General features: G+C 39.5%; 1 protein-coding gene across 1 annotated transcript in view; it reads right to left on the bottom strand.

The window, feature by feature from the left end:
- dhrs11a (dehydrogenase/reductase 11a) overlaps nucleotides 1-21,562 on the bottom strand; it is a 32,333-nt gene extending 10,771 nt beyond the window's left edge. Inside the window, exon 1 of the mRNA XM_053618291.1 lies at nucleotides 21,187-21,562. Within this exon, the coding sequence (XP_053474266.1) occupies nucleotides 21,187-21,318 (132 nt within the window). The 5' untranslated portion in view covers nucleotides 21,319-21,562. The remainder of the gene's footprint in view (nucleotides 1-21,186) is intronic.
- Nucleotides 21,563-21,708: the final 146 nt, after the last annotated feature.

Raw genomic sequence — 21,708 nt, 5'->3', positions numbered from 1 at the left:
TTTTTTTTTCTAATAAGCTTGTTACTAGGTAAATTAATTTACCATAAATAATACAACTGAAATATGCCCTTGAGATCTAACCACTCATCAAACAAATCGTATTCGGAATAGTAATGGGCTGGAATACAGAAGTCAAATTGTTGTTCGCTCAAAGAATTAGAGTATAGAATTTAATTCTGTATTTGATTTATTGTCGGTGTGAAGTTTTTTTGGCTCCAGGTATTTTGGTTTCCTTCTACTGCACTGTAAAACACACCATTAGGTGAATTGGCTTCTCTAAATTGCTCCTAGGTGTGAACGTGTATGTGTGTGTGTGTGTGTGTGCCCTGTGATGGACTGGGGTCCCAGCTAGGGTCTATTCCCACCTCAGGGTTCTCGGGATAGGTTTGGGATCCAAGGCAACCCTGACCAGGATAAAGTGGTTACTAAAGACGAATGAATTAATAATCTTTATTTTATATAGCACTTTTTATTTTGACTTCAAAAAGTGCTTGATAAATGTATACAATATTAAAAACATTAGGGAATGATGGCTTGGTGGTTAGCCCAGTGTGTGTGGAGTTTGCATGTTCTCCGTGTGCTTTGGGGGTTTCCTCTGGGCACTCCGGTTTTCTCCACTAGTCTAAAGACATGCATTGTAGGCTGATTTTTTTCCATAGCATGTGAACGGGTTTGTGATTGCACCCTGCGATGGACTGGCACCCCGCCCAGGGTGTGCACCAAGTTCCCTGCGACCCTGTATAGGATAAGCTGTATGGAAAATGGATGGATGGGTATTAAAAACATTACAATATTTACAGTATCTCACAAAAGTGAGTACACCCCTCACATTTTTGTAAATATTTGATTATATCTTTTCATGTGACAACACTGAAGAAATGACACTTTGCTACAATTAAAATAGTGAGAGTACAGCTTGTGTAACAGTGTAAATTTGCTGTCCCCTCAAAATAACTCAACACACAGCCATTAATGTCTAAACCACTGGCAACAAAAGTGAGTACACCCCTAAGTGAAAATGTCCAAATTGGGCTGGACTGTTACACAAGCTGTACACTCACTACTTTGCATTGTAGCAAAGTGTCATTTCTTCAGTGTTGTCACATGAAAAGTTATAATCAAATATTTACAAAAATGTGAGGGGTGTACTCACTTTCGTGAGATACTGTATGTTAAAGACAACTCATTATTAGTAAAATAATTATAAATTTATGAGAATAACTACAAACCAGAAAGTGTATTTAACACAATACAAGACACAAGAACTACTCATAGGCCAGGTCCAGCAAGATTTCAATGTTCACTAACACTATTCCAGAATTTAAGAGTGATGTAAGAGAAGCATCTTCCAGAAACTGAGCTATGAGTGATCCTGGAGATTAAGTGAATGAAGTGCTTGGGATGGGCTATACTGTTACATGACATCAGCAAGATACACCGGTGCCAAAGTATAAAGAGTTTAAAATGCATATTAGCAGAACCTAATATGCAGCCAGTGTAAATGGAATAACAATGACAGGCTCATTAATATTCACATGAATTTGAATAATACTTAATATTTGAATTCATTAACATATACATTTGAAAGTGCGAATAAGAAAACCCTGAAAGGGTAACACAAAGTGAGAGAACAGAGAACGTAGAAGCTGAAGCTCTCTGAAAGACAGAGAGATAAAAGGGAGGAGGAGGAGAAGAAAGAAGAGAAACGCAGACCAATCAGAAAAATGTCCAAGAAAACATCCCACAGCACAAGTGGTGCACAGTGTCCGAGTAAAAACAAAGACATTGTACATGCGCACCATGGCAACGTCTCGTGCACACATGCCAACACGCCAAGAGGAGACACGCTGGAGACAAACTGCTAGAATACAACTTCTTCTAGCTAAATGCATGTGTGTGTGTGTGTGTGTGAGAGAGAGAGAGAGAGAGAGAGAGAGAGAGAGGGATCCTGCTGGCAGGACCTTCAGTGAAGACACACTCTTTCTGATCAATGTCGTACACAACTCACTCACACACAGAGATCCACTTCCTGTGTGTGTCTTTGACCTTTGTGTCGATGACATATACCTGATCGATTGCAGAGGCTGGAAGTGACAGGAGGATCATAAAACGGTTATGTTCCAGTGACGAAGAAAGGGAGTGCCGTGATTAGCTACACCATTCACACACGTGTGCACGGAAACTTACACACAAACATTAGGGCGGATCGGCGACCTTACAAGTTGCTTAAGACTTTTTATTGCTTAAAAGATTGTATACTGCTGCACACAGGACAAACATTAGCATAAACATTAGCATTAGTTTTTGTGTGTGTATATATTATATATATATATATATATATATATATATATATATATATATATATATATAATGCTAATTTGTCATAGATCTTCAAATGAAATACGATATAAAACAAAGGCAACCTGAGTAAACACAATACCGTTTTAATTAATTAATTAATTTTATTGAAGCAAAAAAGTTATCCAACACCCATCACCCATGTGAAAATCTAATTGCTCCCTTAACTTAAAATTAGCACCTTTAGCAGCAATAACTGCAACCAACGATACAGATAACTGGAGATCAGTCTTTCACAGCGCAGTCTTTCACAGCGCTTTAGTTCAGCCACATTGGAGGTTTTACGAGCACGAATTGCCCGTTTAATATCCTGCCATGACATCTCAATTCGCTCAATTCCAAACTTTAATTTAGCTTTTTTTGAGCCATTCAGAGGTGAACTTACTCCTATGCATTGGATCATTGTCTTGCTGCATAATCCATTTGCACATGAGTTTCGACTTACAGACCGGACATTCTCCTTTAGGATTTTCTGGTAGAGAGCAGAATTCATGTTTCCCTCAATTACTACAAGTTGCCCAGGCCCTGAAGCAGCAAAGCATCCCCACACCATCACACTACCACCACCATGCTTGACCGTAGGTATGATGTTCTTTTTGTGGAATGCTGTGTTTGATTTATGTCAGATGTAACGGGACGCCTGTCCCAAACAGTTCCACTTTCGACTCATCAGTCCACAGAACATTCTCCAAAAAGGTTTGAGGATCATCAAGGTGTGTTTTGGCAAAATTCAGACGAGCCTTAATGTTCTTCTGGGTTAGCAGTGGTTTTCATCTCGCCACTCTTCCATGGACACTCACCCAGTGTCTCTGATAGTGGAGTCATGAACAGTTGCCTTTATTGATGCAACAGAGGCCTGAAGGTCCTTTGATGTTGTCCTTGGCTCTTTTGTGACTTGCTGGATGAGTAGTCGCTGTGCTCTTGGAGGAAATTTGGAAGGTCGGCCACTTCTGAGAAGGTTCACTACTGTGCTGAGTTTTTCCATTTGGAGATAATGGATCTCATTAATGATAATGGATGGTTCTTTGGAGTCCCAGAGCCTTCAAATAGCTTTGTGACCCTGCCCAGACTGATGCATTTCAATCACTTTCTTCCTCATCATTTCTGGAATTTATTTCAACTTTGCCACAGTGTGTTACTGAGTAAGACCTTTTAACCAACTTCATGCTGTTGAAAAAGTTCTATTTAAGTGTTGATTTGATTGAACAGAGTTTGCAATAATCAGGCCTGGTCGCATCTAGTCCAGCTGAACCCCATTATGAATGCAGTTTCATAGATTTGGGGAATAGGTAACTATGGGGGCAAATATATTTTCACACAGGCCCAGTTGGTATTTTTTTGCTTCAATAAATAACATTATCATTTAAAAACAGTATTTTGCATTTACTCAGGTTACCTTTGTTTTATCTTAGATTTTATTTTAATTTCTGAAACAATTTAGTATGAGATATACACAAAAACACAAGAAATCAGGATGGGGCAAATACTTTTTTTTTACATCTCTGTATATTTCTTCTAAAATTTAGATGGATTTTTCACGTTAATTTATTAATTCAGCTGCATTGCAAGAATCCCAAACGGCTTCCTATTTACTATACATAAGGTATAACATAACGACGTTAAGGAAGCTACAAGCACGATAATAAATGCCATTTCCGATTCATATGAGATGGAAAAGGAGTTCCAATATGCGCCTGTTGGAAATGAACTACTTATATGTAATATAACTTTCAGGATACGTCATTTGTTTAATGGTTGTTAAATGCAAAAAATATGAAAATAAAGTGTGCTTGAAATAACCGGGGACAAATGACAGCCCTTTTCCCTGCCGTTTTGCCTTGTATGTTATGGAAACTAACTCAAACTAAAATTCATACTGACAGCTTTAAAAAACCCACACCAACACGCATGCATGCCCGCACGCACACCTAAAACAACGTCACATCTATTATGCCTAAAGTGTCACTTATACATTTACACCTGACAAACTGGTAATGCTACTAGATTAATTTAGATCCTTATTTAAGCACACGCACACATGCACACACACACACACACACACACACACACACACACACTTTATACCGGCTGCAGCAGTTGAAAGATAATGAGACCCACTACGCATGGACATTAAATCTAATTTCCAACATGTCCACAGAAATCTATTTGCTAACCTTGTATGAAGTTTATAATAAAGTTTAACTTCACTTCAAGTTGCAGTTACAGTAAATCCTCTAAGTCACTTAGCTGCAAGTGATATTGATCTGACTGATGAACAAGACACTACATTAGGCCTGGAAAGTTCAAGAGGCAATTTTTCAGACCTTTCACAATGAAGCAATAAAATATCAGAGACTCTTATTTCAGGGTTTTACAGGGTATTACAGGCTAATTGTTATTTAAGTTGCTTGTATGCAGGGGCACCACTAAGAATTTAGGGCCCCATGAAGAGATTGCAATTTGAACACCCCCCCCCCCTCCGGAAAATCACAGCCCCGTGTAGTCACTAATGAACTGTTCATACAACATTTAAATCCTCATTTCTCAACATACTGTAGCCTACAATTACTTTACTATGGTTAAATGAGGTAGTCAGTCCCACTTTTCCCCCACTTCGACGCCCTTGCTCATATGCATCTGGGTAAAAATCGAAGCATGTAGCACGGTCTAGTCATAAACTTGGAAGTCTGAATGTGTGAAACTGGCGCCTAGCATGGAACGGATGTAAACTCAATTGCTCAATCATTTCCTAGCTAGTTTATCGCTGTGAAGTGTCTGAACGATCATATTTCAAACGGAAATCCTCTCTCAAGTCTTTAACAGTGACATCAGAGATATTTCAGCAGAGGCAGTCTGCCATGTGGAGACATTTCTGAGACGTTTTTCACATTCACTCAAATAGCCTTTCCATTTTTATCCTCCATGTTTGCCCCCCGTGTCAGCCCTGTGTGTGTGGAGTTTGCACGTTCTACCTGTGCTTCGGGGGTTTCCTCTGCGTTACCCCAGTTTCCTTATATTTACCTCGTGCCTCCCAGCACACGGCACAGAAAATTAGATTAGTTAAATTACTTACGTATTATTAGATTAGATTAGTTTAGATTCCATAGGATAGTTAATCACAGTCATAGTCATAGTCTTAGTTATTGTCCTTGTTATGTTCCATGTTTAGATTACTGCATTTAGTCCACGCTGGTTTCTCCGCTCCCAGTTCCCGCTATAGTTTATGTTTCTTGTTTTGTATATCGACCGTGTATTCCGTGACCGCGACCTTGACTCCTGCTTTGCCCCGTGTATGCCTGTTTGCCGATCGCCTGACCTTTGCATATTTCTGGATTACGTTTGTGGATTACGATTTGGATTTACCTGCCTGTGTTTCTCATTAAACAAACTGTTAAACTGCATTTGCATCCGTCCTATCTTCGTTACGTCTCGAGACGTGACAAGCTCGTATCATGCAGTCCTATTGATTAGCCACTGTTATTGCTACATATGTTTTCACATGGTCAAATTTATTTGGGAAAAAGGTATCAAAAATCAATCGCTTAATTAAGAAAATCTTAAGTGTTGGCGCCCCTGGATGTCACAGTTGACTGTAAACATTAGAGGACAGAGAACACTGACTGAAGAGATACTCTGTTTGGTGTTGAGCACAGAAAGGGTATTCATGGATCAACAATGAAAAAGACAAAGACAGAGAGGTGGAGTTACAGATATAGTGTTGCAGATACAGAAATGTCTATATTTCTGCATAACTATGACCTAAAACATCATCAGATTTTCACTCAAGTCATAAAAGTAGACAAAGAGAACCGAATAAAACAAACGGGACAAAAATATTATGTGCAGGACTGATCAACAGTTACCAGAAATGTTTAGTTGCAGTTTTTGCTGCACAAGTGGGTCACACCAGATACTGAAAGTAAAGGTTCACATACTTTTGCAACACACAGATATGATATATTGGATCATTTTCCTCAAGAAATAAATGACCAAGTATAATATTTTTTGTCTCATTCATTTAATTGGGTTCTCTTTGTCTACTTTTAGGACTTGGGTGAAAAGCTGATGATGTTTTAGGTCATGTTTATGCAGATATACAGCATAGAAAATTCCAAAGGGTTCACAAACTTTCAAGCACCACTGTATAGTCAGAAAGGAAGAAACATAAAGAGGAGGTGTGTGACAGCTAGTGGTTTAATATCAAACGTATGCTACGTAATAAAGTTATTTTCCTATAAGGGCACGTCCAGAAGTGTTTTATTCCTCTCATACCGCACAATTTGCCAACAATTAAATTTGTTTATTAATTAGAGAATGGCACGTTGTATAGTTATGTTTATAATTATGTTCGATGTTGTGGAACATCCACAGAACAAGTTCCTATTATCACTTACTGTATGGTGGCTATAAACAATTGTTCCCTCACTAGCCTCCGTCTTTATTCTCTCTCTTGATGTTAACAAGACGAAAAAATGCAGCATGTGACATTATTGACGCATTACAAAGTGCAAATCCTTCTGTCGTAAAGATTTGCCCCGCAACAGTTTATTTAACACTTCTGTCATAAGTGTTAAATAAATATCTGATTAAGAAAGCTTCACCAGTTCATCGTCAATAGATAACAAAATCCATTTCTCGTCAGTCTTACAAGTCCCTGTGAATGAGTTGTTACTATAAAAATGTAATTGACTATATCCAAATAATTATATATAGGTTATATGTATATTATATTGTGTGTGTGTGTGTGTGTGTGTGTGTGTGTGTGGCTTGGCACATTCAGTGTGGCAATATTAGCTCATGCGACATGCTGCTATTTAGACATGAAGAGAGAGAGAGGGAGAGAGAGAGAGAGAGGGAGAGAGAGAGAGAGATATTGGCATTGACTGAGGTGTGATGAATGTGTTGAACAAAGATAGCATGTGTGTGTGTGTGTGTGTGTGTGTGTGTGTGTGTTTCATGTTGAGCCCAGAAAAGTCACCTCATGCTGTTTCAGCAACATGTGAAACATTCAGGCCGTGGGTAAAGAACACACACACACACACACACACACACACACACACACACACAAACACACACACACACACTCGTGTCTGTATTAATATGCTTATGAGGACCTTCCATTAACATTATTATTAATGCAGCTATTTAATACTATGCTACACCTAAAGCTAATCCTAACCTTTACCTCAGTAACCAAAAGAAAACATTTTGGCATTTTAAAAAATATAAGCTGCAGTCGGTTAAAAAAAATATATATTTCCTCATGCGGACAAGCCAAATGTACCCACAAAGTCAAATATTCCTATATAGGAGCCTCACGCTCACTTTTTTCCATAATGTACCTAAAATCGAATGTGCTGTTCTGTTAAACTAACACTACATTAATTAAGACTATAATCTTGTTCACATATTCAGGCACGAGACTATCACATGCAGTCTATTGACTATTAAAGACTAATTATCCAGACTATCTAAAGACTATTAACAGCCAGTCCTGAGCTAGACAGAAATACACTCTCTGACGAGATGAATGGCTTTTTCCACATATACAGGTAGCTCTGCTCAGAAGTCACAATTTCGCTAGATATGAGATGTAATATCAGCATCTCAGAAAAAAGAAAAAAAAAAAAAACACAGGCTGGAGCGACTTAGGAATGAACGGAACTTGCTAATAGTGTATAATAGTGTATGCCATTATACTGATTCTCCAGCAATCAGCAATTAGAGAAACAATGGCATCCCGACTCCAAACTGCAGGCTCTATAATTTAACCATTAGAGAGATGTGATGCCAATTCAGGACACCAGCAAGCCCATTTCTGTGGAAATCATTTGGAGGAAATCATGCATGGCAGACACTCCAGTCTCATCTAGGATGGTGTGTAAAAAAAAGCCAGCTTGCCCGAGGCAAGAGTGAGTCCGAAACCACGTGAATGTGATGTCAAACATCAACTGTAAACAATTTTGTCTCCTCCAGTCTCACAGTGTCTCTTCTTGATTCCACAGGTGCGATCATTTCAGAATTTTGGACACACCGTCTATGTCACCACGATCCCAGATTCTCCTCTCCTCTTACACGGCATTCTCTCACATCCCGCACTATCCCAAGCTTAAAAACTGTACATTTCCTCTGGGAAAAAAACATACCATCAGGGATACACTTTTTGTATTTACAGATATTTAGTATCTTTTACCTAAAAAGTGAAGCCCTTCACAGACGTCGGCCAGATCAAGAACACCCTAAAAGAGGTAGGCGTATCTGTGACAAAGTCAACAACCAAGTACCACAGTAAATACAGAGGGTTCACCACAAGCTGTAGACCATCAGATGGGCATATGAGACAAAGATCAACTTGTTGCAGACTGACGGGAAGAGAATCTTATGGAAAAGGGAAGGAACTGCACATTATCAATAGATGGCACTTTTAAGGTACCACCCCAGCTACAAGAAAAGGCGCACTTTAATATTATCTATGCTACGACTGCAGCATTTATTATTAAAAATAAACAAAACTACGGATAAAGGATAGGCATAGGCAACTTTACAGCAAAATTACAACCAAAATTACAGCTGATTTGGGCCAAGACGCATCATTTGACGCCATCACGACACGCAGTCAGCTAAAGCCCTCGTCGATTCATGCTCGTCGAACATGAGTACAGCTAAAAGGTCTCATTTACCAACAAATATCTCTGTAAAAGACGATTTCAACTGCAGTTTTGTCAATTCCAGTAGTTTTCCACAAAAAAGCCCAATTTTGTAAACATTTTGAAAAAATTTGCAGCAAAATTGAGCATTTTTGGCTTAAACAACCACAAAATAAACTCAGTGAAATCCTGTACAGACTGATTTAAATATCATGTAACACTGATATGAATGATAGTAACTTCAGAGTAACATGAAGTCATATTGAAAAAGCCTCATGCAGTCTCTAGCATCGATTTAGAAAATGAATGTAGCATATTTCTCCTAAAAACATTATTTCTATCTCTCTTTTTTCATCACATTCCATCACAGACTGACTACACTATATAAATGGTGTATATAAATCAGCGTACATGTATGAATGTGGAATGATAATATTCCAGGTCTTTCATGCTAAAGTATTAAAACCAGCATATTTCTACGTATTTATTTTTATTGTTCTTGTGCTGCGTTAAAGGTAAAAAAAAAAAAGGAAACTCCCAAGTCTTGCCATTTCAAAACAGGAGCCTTTATTGTATCTCAGTCGGGAGGTGATTTCTGCGGCTTTGTCTGAATATCCCTGTTGTTTCCTTTCTTGAGCCACTCTGTGTGGGCGTATGACACTGTCTAGATCAACCTGATGATGTGGAGCTAAGGATCTGGAAACAAAATTCAAGAATCAGGGTTTCAAGGAAATTACTAAAAAAAAAAAAAAAAAAAAAAAAAGCCAACAACAACAACAACAAACCCCCCCCCCCCCCACGATTAAAAAAAATTAAAAAGCTTAGCAGGATTAAGAGTTAAATCCAAAGCTGGACCATAATGTTCATGTAAAATGTCCATGATTATTATGACAAGCCTGTATAAATAAATAAGGTGTAGACTTTTTTTTTTATCTATAGCATGGTGCTTGTTATTGCATCATCTATAACATTTGATATTTGATATTTTTAGATTCTTTAGCAGGCCTGTCCTCTGCTGTGTTAATGGCGAAATGTTGAGACAGAATGAGGGATGGAGAGATAAAGACAGTGAGGTGGAGAGAGAGAAGAAAATCAGAGAAGGAAAGACAAGAGAAATGGCAAGAACCAGAGAGACAAATGGAAACATTGAAATAGGATGAATAAAAAAAAGCGAATAAAAGACAGATGAATAAATGAAGACAGTCAGAACAACAATAGGAGAGAGCGAGAGAGAGAGAGAGAGAGAGAAAGATAGATGGATAGAGTGAAAACAGAGAAAGAGAGATAATAAGGAGCAGGCAGCTGTAGCCCCGCTGTGCATCCCCCTCCCTTATTAACACAGACGGATTAAACCATCAAGGACGGTTTGGGGGGTGTACATGCACGAGCTATCCATTATTACAGCTTATAGCACATAAGCCTTTAATTCTTTAAACATTCACGTACACGTTCTTTTCAGAGAACGTGACTATACCATTAATAAACACGCACACAAGATTTAGCTCGTTTTCCACAAGAGAAGATTTCAGTCAGTGTTTTCCTTTCTCCGTCTCCCCCTGCTTCTTGGTTGGAGTGAACTCAATGAACCCACTGAGTTTATACATGTCAGTGTCTGGGATACAACTCAATTACCCAGCATCCTCCATCTTTTATAGCACAGGATTCATTACAGTCACTGTGTAGCTCGTTTTCCTTCATGGATTCACTTTAATCGCTGTTTTCCGTCCCTTTCCATCCCTCGCACGTGTTCTACGTAAATAAAATGGCTTACATATGTACAAGAGACTGAGAAACAAGCGAAATGACAGAACTGCTCTACTACGAACAAACAAAAAGCACACACGCTCCGTTATTAGTCAAAATTTTAACACTGATTAGTGCGTTCTGTAATATGTTTAACTAGTTCGACTTAGAAGCTACTTACAGCTAATTAGTGTTTCTCATCCGAATTAAAATAAACGAAAGTAGCTGTTGCTACACGCCCAGAAAAGACAAAGCGAGCAAGACAAGCGACTTGATGCTCGATAGTGTGAACATACAGTAGAGTAAGCATTCTGCGTGGTGAGGAAACATGGCAAGCACATCACACACGACACTGTTGCCAAACCTATTAACAAATTCAAAAAGACTGGAAGTGTTGCGGACCGACCGAGAACCGGACGTCCACGACCATCCACTGACGAAGACACAACCGACGAGGTGCTGTACATAATTTGTATGGAGATTTTCAGAACACCCTTAAGATTTACATTGACTGTTATATTCCATATAAAAAGCAAAAAATCTAAATATCCTTAAAAAAAAAAAAAAATATATATATATATATATATATATATATATATATATATATATATAGGAATTAATTTCCACTGAATTGAACTAGGATTTTATTTATTGTGTCCTGATCGCAAGAATCTTTCCAGTTCCTGCTCTGGTACTTTTCTGTGAACTGCTATTTGAGGTATAGTTGCTGCTCTCTGGTCACAGAATGACCAATGCTTTCAACCTTTAAACATTAAAAAAAAAAAAAAAGCTACCATTTTTAAAGATTGCATGAAGCGGCAACAATGCAAGGAATGTGCATGGGATGGTTTTGTTATCACACAAGCAACTCAAGAAAAACATGAGAGTGTGTTTTGTATGTTCTTCTAGTACATGGCACTGCTCACAGTAAAAAAAAAAAAAAGGAAAAAAAAAAGGTGAAACTGCTCTTTGTAATAAAAGGTAAACGGATACTTTTTAAAGGATTTTAACATATCTGAGGAAAATGTTGACATTCCTGACACTTTGGTCTTGTTTTTTTCTGTCATTCTGCCTGTACATCATTTGCATAAAAGGCTTAAAAGACTTAATGGCTATATGCTAGCTAGCGACATTGTTAATCGCTGTTAGTAGCTAGGTTATGCTCATAATTTTGGTTGTTTAGCAACAGTGTACTTTACCTTATGCCATTTTGTGTTCAACTTTCTATGTTGAAAGCTATTTAAATGCATACATAGTACATACTAGTATAAGATACATAGTAGAGTTTAATACTATAATCAAACCCTTCAATATAATAATAATGAAAAAGAAATATAATAAATTGGTGTTTATATTGGTTTGTGTGTGTGTGTAAGCTGGAGAGAAACAGAGATATGGGTCTTGAGAGTGTATGAGTACAGTCATGGGCTGTTGCTTGGATCCACTGCTATTCAGCAGTTTCACGCCTATGTACTTACACAACCGAAGTGTGAAGCCATTGATGAGAAGATACATGTTTGAATGTGTCAGCGTGATTAAAAGAAAAGCCATAAGGTTACCTACGGGTAGTTTTAGTTACACTATGTCATCTGAATATCGGTTAGGCCAGATGGGTTCACCAGTTTTACTAACTAGTTGTAAACAATGGCTGGCTGAGAACAAGCTTCTTTGTTATTGGAGGTGAAAGCCATTCTTATAAACGCTTCAAAATGAAACGCGAGGGCAGAAAACCGAATGAATGCAAAACAGATGCAAAAATACATCAAATGTCGTTTCCATTAAACGCCAATTTATGTTAGACTACACAGCGGCCTGACGGTCTTCATTTGCAAATCGGTGACAAATCAGAGCTTTTAGTGACACTGAGGTTGCACATGGAGACATTTATAGTGAGAGAGAGAAAAGACAGGGACAGACAGAGAAGTACAAATGAACAGAGGTGATGGAGAATTAATGAGGCAGGCTGCCAGAGAGAATGTGTACACTTTGTGTGTGTGTGTGTGTGCGTGTGTGTGTGTACTTGTAAAGTCGCTGTTTTATTACGCTCCACTACAAAGCCTGAATGGTGAGAAAATAAAAACTGACCTCGGCTTATTGCCCAGGCCACAAAAAAAAAAGAGGAAGAAGAGAAAGAAATGAGTGAAAAAAAAGGCATGTGTGGAGACTCCACGGTGACGAGCTCAAACACTCGAGAAGCTGTCCAAAGCCACACTAGAACTGAAAGTCCTTCAGTTCCTGGCTGCCACAACTTTGTATAGAAATGATAAAGTATATATAAAAGTATCTTGATTCTTTGCATCATCCCTTCATCATCCTTTGCTCTGTTTTCTCCTCAGCAGAAGGGAATCCTGTATCATGATGTCATCAGAGATGCTCAATCTGCAGCCAAGTATCACAGCACTAGTACACTGAATCTAATTAGAGGTCCAATAGCCCAGACCGGACCAAGAATTATTGGCATCCTTCAGAACAATGTGCAAAAATTCATATATTAAATATTTATAACATGAAGTACACTGCAATCAGTGACGTATTGAGATTTACACTGAAGCACTGTGGATTATCTTTCTATAACAGCACGGCCTGTCTTGTGTTATTCCCGAGGACGCTGTATAGTTTTAACAGAAAAATTGAAGCTTTATTTTAAGCTGATCATTTCCATGGCACCAGTTTTAAAATGATTGGCACCCCAATTATTATTATTATTATTATTTCTCAACAAAAAATGTGTTACTATGGAGGTAGGATCTATTTAGAGTTGATTCTGAAAGAAAAAAAAAACCTTAAACTGTGTAATTCTGAAACTGTGGTCCTTTTGAAACCCCCCCACCACCACCCTTTGGCTAGAGATGCAGTGAGCTTGTGTATCATCTTATTGGCAAATATTCAATCTGACTTGGGCAGAGCAATTAAATATTCTCTGGGGCTGTTAAAAACTTTATAACTGTTTAAAAAATTTAACTGTTATGAAAATTATCTTTAGTTATTGCAGGTTTTTTTTTTTTTCCTGGAAATTGAAATCATAATATGTCATGTTTATTTGATGTCATCATTCTAGCCCAAGATTTGCAGCCCACAGGTTGGAAACCTCTGATTTACGCCATTCACCTTATCTTATGTAGACTATGGCCTGCTGTATAAGTATTAATGCTTGGTTATGTAACAGGTGCTTTCCGTCTTCTACAGTGCACATAATATTAACACACTGCTCTTGACTAAATCCTGAATGTCATCATTACTTTTCACTTTACGTTCATACACTTGGGACCTCAGCAACTTTGCTGCCAGGCATTACATTTTGTTCATAGCGACAATGAAAGAATTTAGAGACTAACCTGTTCTTATACTTATATCTCTCCATCTTACATTTACATGTATTCATTTATTCATTTAGCAGATGCTTTTATCCAAAGCTACTTACAAATGAGGAAATACAAGCAAAAAATCTTAAGTCGTGATTTACATCTAGTAAAGTTAACTGAGCTCTGAAATTCTTGCTTAACCAGAAACTGCCAACATAAAAAGAGGCCTTTATGAAGCTGTCTGGTTAGAGCTTAACTAATAGGGCAATTTGAAGAACCATCCCAAGGTCTTAGGAGCAATTTTTCCTCCTGACACGCACACACACACACACACACACAAACACACACACACACACACACACACACACACACAGTCATACACACATGGTCACACTGTATTTACATATACAAACACATGCTTTCTACTCACTTCACCAGTGTTGTCAAGGTCAGCAGAACGTACCGGTTTAATGATTGCATAGAGATACATGGAGGACATAGCGATGATCTGGGCAGGATTCATGCTGACTGGGCCTGCATACAGACTGCACTTAGCAGAATATTGCGCTCTTGATTTCAAGGAAATGCTCACTTAGAGATTACATAACAGACACTATTCCTCTCTTTCATTTACCATTCATTCCTGATCTACTCTCTTTTCGTTTCTGCAACTTCAACTAACCCTCCTCAATCCTCACCCCCCATCTTTTTTTTCTATTCATTGGTTTCTTTTCTATTTCCTATATGTCTTTTTATTGTGTTGCTGTCGCTCCAAGTCAAATTTTCCTGTTTCCTACGGTCCTCACTATGCGGGCTGCATTGTTCCTCTTCATAATGCTAGGACTGTTGGAGCACTGAAGAGCAAAGCTTTTGGAGGCATTTGTAACCAAATCACTCCTTTTTTTTTTTTTTAAGGTTTACACATTTTTGTTATATTTCCTTTTTGAACTGTAAAGTGACCTTAGGTGTCAGCTTGTTGGTAGTCAGCTTAAAGCAGATACATAACGTCACAGGACACAGTTTCCATCCGGAGAGTAAGAATGCATGGCCGAGAGCCATATCTGTGCCATGTAATTGGAGTTAATCGGTACAGAGATGTCTGATCAGAAGTGTCCCATGGTGTTGGGTTTAGATGGTGGTGCAGGTCATTCCATTCTCAGTTCATGCTAAAAGGAAGCTAGACGAGTTTACTGGTGGACATTATTGCAAAAAGCTGCTAATCCGAGATGACTGACTTTAAAGGTTCCTAGACCAGTGGAAAGTCGAACCTTAGTTGAACTTCTGGTGAAACAATAAAGATACACCACAATTTAATTTCTGAAGCCTGTATCATCTCACAATGCAATGTGAGAAGATTCAGAACTGAATTAAGCGTCTGAGGAAACTGGCTTACAGACCATTCATCTGGTGTATTATATGGCGTAAATCTCCTGACTTTCTCCTTATTTTCACTTCTGTGACTACAGAAAGAAACGGAGAGAGAGTAAATATACAGCAGGCACCAGTAAATAAATGAAGATAGTGATAGAACTGACTGAACATCAAGCAAGAGCTAAAATGACACAATGTCTACAAGGCTCCTCAATCAATCCTAGTCCAGAAGGGCTCACATCCAACACAGGTTAGTGATTTTCAAGCTCTAGCACACCTATTAATCCTGGTAATTAACTCCTGAGGAAAAATGTGCTGGACTCCGGTTCTATAGGAACCATGGCCTGCAAGGTTTATAACTATTATACAGTTATACAATGTTTAATCTGCATGATTTGCACTGCAGAAATAGTGGCTCAGAGGGAGCAGGCTTAATATGGAGAGTTATTGGTTTGAATCCCAGTTGAAGCACCAAGAGATGCTGACTTAGTATAAGAAAGCTGGCATCCTGCCCCTGCTCTGACAACACAATGCTGCAGCGGATGGTCTGAGTCATACAAATGCGTTACAGTCCATAACCGAGTTTTTCCACTTGATAGTAAACAGGTACTGAGCTTTTAGGTGTCGTATGATACAGTAAGAGTTCATTTACTGTAGGTAGGAAATTATCAAATGTTATGCAAGGCAAGCTGGACTCACTCCACAGATGAAGAGGCTGCAGTATGTAAGCCAGTCAGTGATAAAAGTCTAAATGAAACAGAGATACCACTAAAGGCTACTGAGACAATCAACAGTGACGGTGCCAGCCAAGTGTGACAGTGGGTGGTAACACTTTCAAAGAACGTGGCTCTTCATTACAGCCAAGTGCTTTCCAGGGTGAATGAATCTGCAGGCTTGTGGCAATCTTTCAACTCTGTGCTGTCATCCTGCATTTGGTAGACTGGTGGACACTATGACACACAAGCTATTTCAGAGAGGCGTGGACTTTTTGCAGATAAGAGTCACATAAGATGATCACGCAAGTCTCAAGCACCCTAATGGTTTCTTCGAGCCTCAAGCATGGCTTGCCCCACCATCCTTCAAGATACAAGCAAGGCATGCATCAAGACTCTGACACCCTGGTGATGGAAAATAAACTTCCCCTGGATGTCTTCAAAGGAGGACTGAAGACCTCTTCACTAAAGAGCACTAAATAAAATGTTTTCAAACCCTGGATCTGTACTGTTTTTGTTGCTCTACCAAACTCAATGCCAACAGTTGATAGTATTCTTAGAACTTGGCCTGTTTTTACTAGCACAAGGAAATGTTGATGGAAACTACAAAGTAAGTTATGCTTCAGGACTGAGATCCCGAGGGACCCATGAGATGGGGCGGCTTTCACTTTCATGTGGGTGTGAACAGGCAATCAGATATAACACTTTTTGAGACTAAGAAAGGCCACGTTCATTAATATGGGTGTGGTGCACATTTACCACATTCATTCATTCATTCATTCATTCATCTTTAGGAGCAGCTTGTTGTTGTCAGGGACTCAGTGGTTTAAATGACTAAACTGTTTATATTTTGGAAAACTCAGAACCAACTGAATTCATTCAAAAATACTGGAGGCCACAACTGGATGAGATTAATGAGGTTTTCAAAAAATACTATAAGGAACTATATACATCCACTTGTAGCTTTAAGAAAGAGGATGTTAGGAATTTTGTAGATCTGCTAAATTGACCTAAACTGACAGAAGAGCAGGAACAAAAATTAGACTCGCCTATAAGGGTAGACGAGAGTGATTCGGACCGTAGCCTCCTCGAAGTCCCCTGGACCAGACGGCTTTATTGCTGAATTTTTTAAGTGTTATGTAGACGAGGTATCACCATTACTGCTGGAAATGTACAAGGAGGCCACCTACTTTATCACAGGCTTTAATTACTCTTATTTTGAAAAAAGACAAGAACCCGTATGAATGCAAGAATTACCGATCGATTTATCCGATTCTGGTGGATATCAAGATACTTCATAAGGTACTGGCAAACAGGCTGGATAGTGCAATCACTTCTGTAATACATGATTTATTCACGGGAGAAGTGGGGCAGATAATATTAGAGGACTAATCAATATTATGTGGTCAGTGGCTGATGTTAATTCTATGATAGCTCCGGTCTTGCTGGACACGGGAGTGGGAGTATCTGTTGAATATTTTCGAATTCATTGGGTTTGGGACAGTAATTGGGCGTAACCTAAAGATAAGACTTTATAAATAGGGCATTGAGTCTGTGCTTAGATTCAGATCACTTTGGGACGTCTCACTGAGTGGATCTCGTGTTGTTTTTTGAACAATAAACTGGATTTTTGCTTCTCTCATCTATCGTTCGTGGCTTCATTTTGATCAATAAATTGAGGATTATTGTTTGACTAACTAGAGGAAATTCAGCAACCTAGACGTTTTAGATACGACAGGATGCGCCTACTCTACACACAGCAGAAAGCCGCAGTTTGTACAAATGGACTTGTATCGCACTATTTTACTCTGGCATGCGGAAGCAGTAAGGATCGCCACTATCGCCGCTTTTATTCTGTTTAGCCTTAGAAACCCTGGCCGCAGCCAGTAGTGTGTAGTGATTTCCCTGGGATACAAACTCGGGGGATAGCACACAAATTGATGCTTTATACAGACAACATATTGTTGTTTATTTCTGAGCCCCAGAACTCAGTAACTTGTCTATTAGAAATTATTAATCTAGTTTTCAAAATTCTCAGGATATAAAGTTAACTGGTCTAAATCTCCCTTTAACGGCTTACTGCCCAACATCTATTTTTCTACCTGACCCATTTCAGTAGCCTAAACAGGGGATACAAGAGCCTTGCTCAAGGGCCAAGCAGAGGCAGCTTGCTAGTGCTGGGATTTGAACTCATGATCTGCTGGAAATCACAAATCCTATCTTGAAGTAGCTCATTTTGGGCCTGTCTATATTACGTAAGGAATAAACCATAACTGTGTGCTGTTAAAGGAAAATGAACGGTGAATGGAGATGAATGGTGAAGGTGGTGTGAGGGCATTACTGGCCTGAAGTTGATCATTTTTCAATAACAGCAAGCCCCAGAATGTTTTGTTCCTCTTAAACCAAAGTATTGTACCAATGCTAATCATTTTTATTTATAAAAGAATGGCATAATCATATTTTTAATCCGGTTATAATTACATTTAATGTCGTGGAACATCCCGGTAACAAAGGATGTGCGTCATGGTACCGAGAAACTGAAAAGCCTGAAGACTTTTCCTTGTCGGAAAACTTAAAGTTACAGCTTTACCTTTGACTGTTACAAAGCACTGGCACTGGAGACTCCTTCTATGAATCTTAAATAAACGTCTCCGTACAAAACTTCATATCAACAATCAAACATGTTTTTAAAAACTTTTTTTTATGTGAAACGTCTATCATGCAAGTCGAAACAATGACATATCAGACGGTTTCACTACATACACCGACTGGAGTGGAGTGTCATCTGCTCTTCCCCCTTAGTGATGCTCGTTATTGACCAGGGTTGGCAGTCCTCAGCTGGAATGCTGACTTCTGACCTCATCAAACTACAGAGAAAAAACTGAGAATGTGACATTAGGGTCCAAACCATCCTTTGACACGGCAGGAGGAATGAATACCACTGGTGGCATATTGAGATGGTTTTCGCTATTCCCATGCTCATTCTTTGTCCACAAAATTTCCAATGATGAAGACTTGTGAGAAGTCAAGGGGATAAGGGCCCAGGCACAGTCCTGGAGTAGTCAATGATTGACAAGGCAGTAAGATTAGCATGAAAGGGAGTGAGTGGCCATGAGTGAAGTCTTATGGTTATACAATGCACAAAGCATGTCTTTGTGACTATTGATAAATTCAGGTGAGGCACAAGAAGGAGTGGTGGATAACACCAGAACGTGGACTAAAGTTCACATTTAAGCCCACTACTGAATTCCGATTGTGGATTTAGCATGTTGTTTCTCTTCTGGAAGAGAAACCTTAAATGATTTGGACATGAACTGGACGTTAATATAGCCAACAAGTGTGGAAGTCACCTGTGTGATGAGGTGTGACGCTGCCTTGAAGACGTTTTTCTGATAACAGCATATCCCAAAGTGTTTTATTGATGATTACAATTTTTTTTTAAATTAATTAACAAACATGGCATATGGGGCTACAGTGGCTTAGTGGTTAGAACGTTTGCCTCGCACGTTGGGGGTTCGAATCCCACCTCTGCCCTGTGTGCATGGAGCTTGCATGCTCTGCCCTGTGCCTTGGGGGTTTCCTCTGGGTATTCTGTTTCCTCTCCAGTCCAAAGACATGTGTTGAAGGATGACTGGCATTTCCAAATTGTGTGTGAATATGCATGTATTTATGGCCTGCGATGGGTTGGCACCCCATCCAGGGTGTCCCCTGCTTTGTGCCACGAGTTCCCTGGGATAGGCTCCAGGCTGCCCGCAACCCTGTGTAGGATAAGTGCTATGGAAAACGGATGGATGGACGGAACATGTCATACTTTTTATTTGTTTATATTTATATTATTTATTTATTCAGTACATCCCGAAACACGTTAGACCCTGTTCTCACCAATGTTATGGTAAATGGTCTGCACTTATATAGCGCTTTTATCCAATGCATTCACCCATTCACACACACACTCACACCAATGGTAGCAGAGCTGCCATGCAAGGATAACAGCTTGCCATCAGGAGCAACTGGGGGTTCAGTGTCTTGCCCAAGGACACTTCGGCATGTGGAGTCATGTGGGCTGGGAATCGAACCACCAACCCTACTATTAGAGGACAACCCGCTCTACCACCACAGCCGCCCTATGTTATAAGAGCTATAAACAACTCCCTCACTAGACAAACAGCCTGCCTCTCTCTCTCTCTCTCTCTCTCTGTCAATGAACAAAACAAAAACAAAAAAATCTCCGCTTGTCATGTTCCCATAAAGCACAAAGTCCTGCGTCCTGTAGCAGAAAACTTACAAAAACAGATTTACCCTTTGACCCTTACAAAGAAAGTGCTTAAAAAAAAGTCTCTTCACAGAAAACTTCACCTTATCAACAATTACACACGTTTCTTGTTTCAAATATATGTTTATGCGGACCGTCCGCCGTTCAAGCCACCCCGCACTGTTACTATAGAAACCACAGCATATTGAAGCGCGCGCGTTTATATACACCCCTGCAGCCGGAAGTGCTGTTATAGACAATTAAGATCTTCTACCCAATCAGAATCTAGCACTGAACAGCGCTCGTTGTTTAGCACGTTACACTATATTTTACCCAGCTTAACCACAGAGCAGCGCATAATTATAAAGAAAGTAGATCAGGTTTTAAGAATTTTGGGTGGTGTGATGTGATGGTAAAGTGGGCGGGGTTAACAATGGTCATGCAAAAGATGGTTGTTGTTATTATTATTAATAGATAATAATCAAATCACTATGCCCGGATTGTAACAGAGGTTCTTAAGATTGCAGTCTAACATTAACGACACATCATGAAAGATAATGAAGTAAAAACAAACAAACAAACAAACAAAATTTCACGCGCAAACCCCAGAGGCACTTAAATCTGTGAATGACGCGTGCGTTTGAAATAACTGGTTTGATCACCGGCTTGTCCTGGGGTATAGGTAGCCATCTGCTAGCTAGACAAAGTAGCACCAATGCTTGTGCATCAACGGGCGTCTATAAACCACTCTCGGTAATTAAAAGAGAGAGAGAAAAAAGCAAGTAACAATAACCGCTTACTTCTATTTTATCGACGCTGCGCGCGCACCCGACCACCTTCATGCCCTGCTGGACGAGAGCGCGCGCGACAGCCGCTCCGATCCCGACAGAGGCTCCGGTCACGAGCGCCACTCTGCCTTTCCACCGCTCCATCGGAGAGCTGAGCCGAGCGGAGGATTTCGCCAGATTAGCGGCGGATCTGCGCAGAGTTTACTTTGTGAACCGGTTATCGAAGCAGAGCTCGTGTCGCCGGTAAAGTGAGAGGAGTGTTTCCGAGCCCTGAGTGATCCTCTCTCCCAGTCCGTATCTCCCAGTCAGAGGCGCTGATAAACACGCCCCAATCCCTGAGCTCAGGATTAAATATTACATGGCAAGGCAAAAAAAAAAAAAAAAAAAAGCAAGACTTGGGTTAGTGTCACCGCCAGCACGATTTTTTTCCTTCCCTACACGACTGCTGAGTGGAGTCGGATGTTGCAGTAGCAACAGTGCTCAAATAAATAAAAAGAATCTGGAGCTGCTATTAGGTTATATAGCATTCACAAA

The sequence above is a fragment of the Ictalurus furcatus genome, chromosome 28 (genome assembly GCF_023375685.1).
Source record: "Ictalurus furcatus strain D&B chromosome 28, Billie_1.0, whole genome shotgun sequence".
Lineage (NCBI taxonomy): Eukaryota > Metazoa > Chordata > Actinopteri > Siluriformes > Ictaluridae > Ictalurus > Ictalurus furcatus.
Note: the sequence above shows the minus strand (reverse complement) of the source record. Positions and strands in the feature narration are given on the sequence as shown.